Source organism: Molothrus ater, chromosome 12 (genome assembly GCF_012460135.2).
Source record: "Molothrus ater isolate BHLD 08-10-18 breed brown headed cowbird chromosome 12, BPBGC_Mater_1.1, whole genome shotgun sequence".
NCBI classification, from domain to species: domain Eukaryota; kingdom Metazoa; phylum Chordata; class Aves; order Passeriformes; family Icteridae; genus Molothrus; species Molothrus ater.
This window is the reverse complement of record NC_050489.2, coordinates 14,047,046-14,054,770: the sequence shown is the minus strand read 5'-3', so window position 1 is coordinate 14,054,770 and position 7,725 is coordinate 14,047,046. Positions and strand designations below refer to the sequence as shown.

The 7,725-nt window shown below is 61.3% G+C and overlaps 1 protein-coding gene across 1 annotated transcript; it reads left to right on the top strand.

Annotated features, from left to right (window-relative positions):
• Positions 1–5,403: 5,403 nt before the first annotated feature.
• On the top strand, positions 5,404–7,482 carry TPPP3 (tubulin polymerization promoting protein family member 3). The gene is given in 4 exon segments (XM_036390678.2): positions 5,404–5,760; positions 6,787–6,940; positions 7,174–7,332; positions 7,334–7,482. Coding segments are annotated over 4 exon segments (531 nt in total). The 5' UTR covers positions 5,404–5,572; the 3' UTR covers positions 7,364–7,482.
• The last annotated feature ends 243 nt before the right edge of the window (positions 7,483–7,725 follow it).

Below are 7,725 nucleotides of genomic sequence, written 5' to 3'. Positions count from 1 at the left end.
TAGTTTCCTCCTTTCTTTTGCAGCAATTCCTGGCTCTGCCCCATTGATGATCCCCAGGCTGTTTGTTTCACTTCTCCCTGAGCCTCTGCAGTCCCAGAAGGGCTCAGCACTGTAATTGATGTGGGGGTGACAGCAGTCCCTTCTCCACAGGGCCTTTTGGGTGTTAGATGGGAGTGTCTTCCCTGAGGGGTAGGGATCAGACCATCTTCTCCCTGTATACCCCAGCCTGGTCTTTGTGCTGGAGCACCAGAGGAAGGAGGCCCAGCTAGCTCTGCATTGTGCTGCAGAAAGGCTGCTGTGCTCTTTGGGCTGAGGGGAGCTGGGTTTCCTGGGCTATCAGATGTCCAGGCACATCCTTCTGCTGCCTTCAGCTGGAACATTTGCTCCACTCTGCTGAATAACTCAAGACTGCCAAACATGCAAAGCTGTGTCCGTGCCTTGGAGCAGCTGGGTGCTGAGCCAAGAGCCAGCCTCCAGCAGGATGGGCTCCCAGCACTGCCAGGGTTGGACTCTGATCTCCTAAACCTCAAGGGCAGCAGGAGGATTATGTGTGCCATATGGTTACTGAAATCAGCTGGGGTTTATGTTTTTGCCACAACCACATCCAAAGAGCACTGTTGAAAATGCACAGTGAGCACCCAAGAGTGAAAATGGTGAGGCTGAGATGGTGTTAGCTCCTGGACTCTCCTTCTCAACCTTGCTTTTATCCTCTTGGGCCTTTAATGTTGATACCCTGCAGGTTCAAGTGCCAATGGCATTTCTGCTGCTCTGCATGCGGAATGTCCATAGCAGACCTGTGGCAGTAAGCAGAAGGAACAAGTCACATTGGGGTGCTGCTGCAGAGTCCAGCATGGGCAGAGCAGTCCTGGGCTCAGCACCAGAGGGTTGCAATGACCACAAGCTGCAGCCCAAAGCCATGAGAAAGCTGGGTTAAGGTCCTGACAGCAGAAGTCCTGATGCTTCAGCTCCCCATCACTGCAGACACATTGAGGTCTGATATCCTCAAGCACTTTCTCCAGCATAAATAAATAAAAGGGTTTTGCCAGGGTGTGAACTCTCCCACCAGCTGAAGGCAATGCCCTGGACCAGCTGTTTCCACCACAAGACACTGTGGCTTTTTATTAGGAAGAAACAATGATTCGCAGGATGACAGCGTTCCACAATCCTCTGAAATCATGTCATGGTCCCTGGCCACTGTCTGGCAGCTGTGCCAGGCCCCACGGTGCCTGCTCCAAGCCTCCGCCTTGGCATGGGATGCACATCGTGGTTCCTTTCATGTCTGAGCCTGGCTCGAGTTTCTTTGTTTCCTCTTTGAAGTCAAGGGGACCTTCCTTTGGGAAATGATTTTATAGGACTCTGTTCCTGCACTGCTTTTGACACATGCTGAGAGCATCTCAATGAGCTGCCTTGAGCTGCAGGGTGGGCAAAAGGAAGGAGGATGAAGCTTTCCCCCTCTCCTGTGCCCGGAGCTGTGCATGGCACGCCCGCAGCTGGTGCTCGGTGGCACACCCGGCACGGACTCGGCACAGCCCGGTCCCCATCGCGCTCAGCAGCCGCAGCTAAGCCCCGCTAATGCCTTGTGGACACGCTGTTGCTGGGGTGACCGTGTACATATTGCACAACCTCCGAAACACTTCCCTCTGTTTTGTAGCAACTCGCGCTAGAGAAGCGGCGCTCCCGCATAACCTCATCCCACCCCAGACACGGCCGAGCCAGAGAATCATTCCTGGAACGGGATGAGTCCCGGGAGGCTGCGGTGCCCAGCCTCGGGGGAAGCGAGGGGCAAAGAGGATGGGGGTGAGCACAGAGGGTGCTCGGAGGTTGTGCTTGTGCCCTCGTGCAAGATCTGAGCTGCACCCTGAGCAGTCACAGCACTCCGAGCTCTGTGTGAGCTGGGAAGGACACAGCCTCAGCAGGAAGCAGCCGAACGCGCACCTCGGGGATGCAGCTGTGTGTGAGCTTCACCCGGTGTGTCCGGGGTGAGCGCTGGAGTATTCGGCTCATTGCGTCCCTGGGGCAGAGACAGCCTGGGAACATCCTGACCTTGATTAGAAGGGAAAGGCCCCCGGCGAGCTGAGCCCTGAGCCGTGTGCATGCTCCTCCATCACATCACAGGAGCTGTGCAACCTCCCTTTCAATTCCTGCCCGTCCCGCGGGCTGCGGACCAAGTCACAGCCTCCTCCCGGGCTTCCTTTTCCGGGCTGCGTGAGGAACAGCGGGAGCCGGCCAAGGACCACGCTCCATCCCAACAGGGCTGTCATGGTGACAACAAACGCACAACAAACCCCAGCCCTCAGGAACCGAAATCTGACCTGCTCAACCCGAGCCCGTGGGCAGCTCAGCAGCCGTGGCTCAGCGCCCCCCTGCCCGGCTCTCCCCGTGTGCCATTGCTTGGCTCCTTGGGTCTGCAGCCCCAGGAGCAGCTGAAGCTCCTACAGAGGAGCTGCCCACATGTCCAACTCCTTTTCCACCTGCTGCTGGCTCGGAGATCCCGGCTCCCACACTGCCTACAGCTGCCAAGTCCTGCTGGATGCTCCAGCTGATGTTACCTGGCTCCTGTCTGGGGCTGTCAGCTGGAAGCAGAGCCAGACACTGCTCTGGTGGGAGCTGCAGGGCAAGCTAAGGATGAGGCTGTACCTTCATCAAGACTTAACCATCCTCCTCTGTGTAGCAGTATTTATTCCCTTGCCCTTAAGACAGAGAGTTTACAGCTCCTCCTCACCTTCTGCAGGTGGGATCACACCCCTGGGTCCTTGCTGGCCTGCAGAGAGGTTGAAATTCCCACTTCACAGCCAGGCACTGTCAGCTCTGACCCTCTGCACTTTGGAACCTGCTTTCCCATTGTATGAGGAGCAGGAAGAATGTGTGACCAGGAGATCCTCCTGGTGCCACCTGCTCCATGTAGCTCCCAGGCTCTCTGGCCATGTCTGAGCTCTACCAGGACAAACCAGAGAGAGGAAAAACGCTTGGAGAGATCTGCCTGGACTCTGGCATCAGGTGAGCCTCCACACTTACCCTTCCCACTCTGGACTGTCCCCTCCAGGATGTCCTTGCCACCCTGCCTCTGACTGGGCTGTAAAAGAGCAGCTCTTCAGGGGCCACAGGGTTGGTTGGGGGAATAATAAAGTGGGGTCCTTCATGTGTCTGACCAGCTGGGCCCACCCAAAGGGGCCAGGGGCTGTGACACACGTGGGGCCTCCGGCCACTCACCTCTGAAGTGAGAGGTAAAGTTAGTGATCCCAAACTCCCAGAGCTGGCTGGTGGTTACCTCTGGCGGTCTCCAGACCCCAATCCAAGAAAGAATCAGTATGAGTGGGTTGCTCATGTCTTTGTCCAGTCAAGAACTGGCAACAGTGTCCCAGGAGAGAACAGGTACCCCTCAGCCAAGTGGGGGAGGTTGTCACTGGGGCTGTGCCCCACAGCAAAATGCTCTGGGTGCACAAGCAGAACAGATGCCCTGGGGCAGCTCAGCCATGGGGACACCTGTGTTTGTCCTTAACCTGCATCTTCTCTGCACAGGGAGCAGGGCAGACAGACCACAGGGTGCCAAAGATTGATGTTTGAGCCACTTCCCAGTCCCTAAAGCTGCTGATTTGTCCTCAGGACCCCCAAGGCAGCAGCAAATCTCACACTGTGTGTCCTGCTTGCACAGCTCCTGCTGGTGCTGCAGCTGATCACCCACGATGCCCTGCAGCCCCAAGCGATGCCAGGAGGGCACGGGGATCAAAGCAGGCTCTGGGCAAACAGCTGAGGTGGGGCAGTGAGTAAGACATGTGGGTTGTGCTGGAGCTCCATGACAACCACAATATTTGGGTACTGCCTCAGCTCGCAGCACCCACTGGGAGCCCTGCTGTGGTCATGCTCCAGGCTGCCAGGGTGGCAGTGCTGGCATGTGGCTGCTCCAAGGGAGTCCCACTGGGCCACAGGTGCTCACCACGGTCCCTGACACACCAGAGGGGTTGGCATTGCCTCCTCAGCCTGGGCAGAGTTCCTCTATGGGGGGCATGGTGATTGTGTGGGGCAGGGGAAGGGCTGCAGGGTAAAGCACAGCTGGGATGCCAGGAGGAGTCTGTGCTGAGGGGTGGTGGAGAGACCTTGTGGGTTTATGGTGGGGCCTCGGGGGGTGCTAAAGGGACCTTGTGGGACAACGCTGAGGATTTGTAAGGTGATGGAGAGACCTTGTGGAGTGTAGGAAAGACCAGCCAGGTGCTGGTAGGGTCTCGTGGGGAAGCAGAGAGGCTTCATGGGCTCGTGGAGGGTCCCAGAGGTGGTCCCGGGTCCGCTGCCCGGGCTCCTCTCCCCGCCCCGAGGGCGCTCCCGCCGTGCCGCGGCCCGGGGGAGGCGGGCGGGGGCGGCCCGGCCCCTCCCGTCCCCATGGCGGCGCCTTAAACAGGCGGCGGGGCCGCCCCCGCCCGCCTCAGAGCGCGGCGCCGGGAGGGGAGCGAGTGACCGGGAGGTGAGAGACCGAGCGACCGGGACCCCCGCGCCCGCCGCCCCTCGGGTGCCCGTCCCGGGGCCGCTGCACGGGGAGGGAGGGAGGGAGGAAACCCGGGGGGAGGGCGGGCGGGGGCCGTCGCTGCCCCGGCACCCCGCGGCCGCCGGCAGAGACCTCCCAGCCGGGCGGGAGAGGCCCGGCTGCCGCTGCGGGGCCGTGCGGGCCCGGGGCTGCGGGAGCCCGCGGGAGGACGGGGCCGGGAGGGGACCGGCGGCATCCCCGCCCCGCCGCGCCTCCTTAGCGACGGTCGCCAGGCAACGCCCATCCTCCCTAGCGACGGTCTAGGGACCACTCCCCGGCCTTCGCCGAAGCTCCGGGGCCCCACGCCAGCCTCTCTTGCCCGGACACCCACCGGGCGATGTACCCGCTCTGCGCCTCGGGGTGCCGGAGAAGCCCCTGGGTGCTGGAGCTCCCCGGAGTTCAGCCGTGCCTAGTCCCGGCCGAGATGCTGTGGGTGAGGGATGCTGAGCCGCCAGGGCGAGGCTGGCGAGGCGATGGCGAGCGGGGACGGGACAGCAGCAACAGTGCCGCCACGGGGTACAGAGACTTGTTTGCTGCTTGTCACCCTGCAGGGCATCACGCTTGGCCCAGCCCTGGGGGCAGTCACAGGCTGGGGTGCTGCAGCTCCGCACAGGGGGATGGAGGCAGGGGAGAGGTGGGGCTGAAGGCAGGCGGCGGGGCCGCTGTGCGATGTGAGAGCGAGCGGGATGAAGGCGGACGCATTGCGTCATTCCCGGAGAGTACTCCCGAGGGACAGGCTGATGCACTCACTCCCCGCCAGCCCCGGAGCCGGCAGCCTCGCTGCTGACAGCTCTCGACCAGCAGCCTCCATTCCCCAAGACGCGTTCTTGGCTTTCGGCCTCGGGGCTCATCCGAGCCTGCTGTCAGCCCTCACCCCACGCCCGCAGGTGCTGCCAACACCCCGATCCTGCTGCGGAGCCTCCATCCTCGCCAGCCTTCCTCCTCCTCCTCCTCCTCCTCCTCCCGCTGCTGCCCTCGAGGGCCTCGAGCAGCCAGCTGAGCTCTGCCGTGCTGCCAGCAGGAGCCTGGGTGGTGCCGGGCTCATCCTGCAGCCCCATGGCCGGGAATGCTGAGGTGGCATCCCTGGAGGAGAGCTTCCGCAAATTCGCCATCTACGGTGACACCAAGGCCACGGGGCAGGAGATGAACGGCAAGAACTGGGCCAAGCTGTGCAAGGACTGCAAAGTCACCGACGGCAAAAGTGTCACCAGCACCGACGTGGACATTGTCTTCTCCAAGGTGAAGTAAGTGACTTGGATGCCTCTGCAGGATGGGCAGGGTGTGGGTGTCTGGGTGTGGGGTCCCCACAGAGCTCTGCTCCCCCTGCTGTGTGCCCAGGCTGTCCATTCCACTTGTCACAGAGCTGTGGGAGCTGTCCTGCAGTGTCCCACCTTCAGGGGGGACATGTGGCTGCTTCTGCAAGACCTAATGATAAATCAACCCAAATTTGGAGGTGGGAGGCTCAGATTTGGTGCAGAGATTGTGTCCCTGCTCCCACTCCAAGAGCTGGGGTAGGCCTGGTTGGCTCTGCCACGTTCCCATCTCTCAAGAGGTGCCACAGGGAGCAGAGGAAGGTGCTCAGGGTTGTCCCATGTGCTGTGGCCCTTCCCTGGGCCTGGCCAGCTAACACCCAAGCTTGGGGAGGATCCTGGTCCATGGGAGTAACAGAGGCAGCTTGAAGGTCTGAAAGGCTCCTGGAACTGCTTTTAGGGTCCCTGGGGACACAATGATGCTTCACGCTCCACACCAAGGGTGTGGGAACAGGTGGAGAACCTGCTTCTTCCATGTGCTCTGTCCAGGAATTCCCATGTTCCTGGGTTGGGTCACATGGAACTGAGCACTGGGAGGTTTTTGGGGTGCAGGAGAGCAGGTTGCTGTGCTGCCCTAGAGATGAGGACCAGGAGCTCATGGGAGAGATGCTCTGTACATGTCCTTCCAAATTTGACTGGAGGATTGATGCCTGCCAGAGGAGAGAGTGTGGTGGGCAGCCCAGGCAGGCTGGGAGCAGTGAGGATGGATGCACTCCCCTCCTTGACACCAGCACCAAGTCCTAGAGCACTTCCATGCACCCTGGTGTTTGGTAATGGGGACTTCAGCAGCATTTGTCTGGAAGGCTCCTGGAGCTCAGCACCAGCTGTGCCCAGCCCATTCGGCTGCAGCTGAATTTCAGAAGTGGGTGAGGGCAGAACAAAGTCAGGGTCTCTCTGATGCAGCTCATCCCATTTGGAGGCAAAGATGTGCTGGTGGCAGCCTGAGTTTTGCTCTTGCAGAGGGAAGACAGCCCGTGTCATCAACTACGAGGAGTTCAAGAAGGCGCTGGAGGAGCTGGCCCCCAAGAGGTTTAAGGACAAGAGCAAAGAGGAGGCCTATGAAGCCATCTGCCAGCTGGTGGCAGGGAAGGAGCCCATTAACGTGGGTGTCACGGTGAGTGAGGAGCCCCTGGGCTGTGGGAGCAGGAGGGGAGGATGGGGCTCTGCCCATTGTGCAGATGCTTTCTAGGAGACCCCATGGCCCCAGGTGAAGGGGACCTGAGGGTCTCATAGGGCACAGGGGCACAGCAGGGTCTTTGGTGGGTGTCAGGACCTTGTGTGGGGCAAGGGATGGGACTTGTGTGGGAAGGGATCTTCTTGTCTCCCATGTCCCATCTCCCACTGCAGAAAGCCAAGACAGTGGGAGCCGTGGAGAGGCTGACGGACACCTCCAAGTACACCGGCTCCCACAAGGAGCGCTTCGACGAGAGCGGCAAGGGCAAGGGCAAGAGTGGCCGGGAGAACATCGTGGACACCAGCGGCTACGTCAGTGCCTACAAGAACGCAGGGCACCTACGATGCCAAAGTCAAAAAGTAGGGACGGGTGCCCGTGGTGCCACCGGCCCGGGGGCTCGGTCACAGCCCCGGGACGTGCCCGTGAGCCGGGCCCGGGAGGCTGCGCTGGGGCCGGCCCGGGCTGGCGGGATCGGCCCCCGGCGCTGGGGGGATCGGGGAAATCGTCGGGCCCAGAGCTCTGCCCCAGCGCTGCGTCCGTCCCCCCCCGTGCTGTGATCCCCCCGCCCCTCCGTGTCCCCCGTGCTGTCACCGCAGCCCCACACCGCACTAACAGCGCTGCTCCTCAGGGCTCCCCTGCCCGTCGGCACCCACACCTTCCCTACCTCAGCCCCGGCTCTCGGGGCACCCTCCGTGTCCCACCGGGCACCGCCGCTGTGCTGCCCT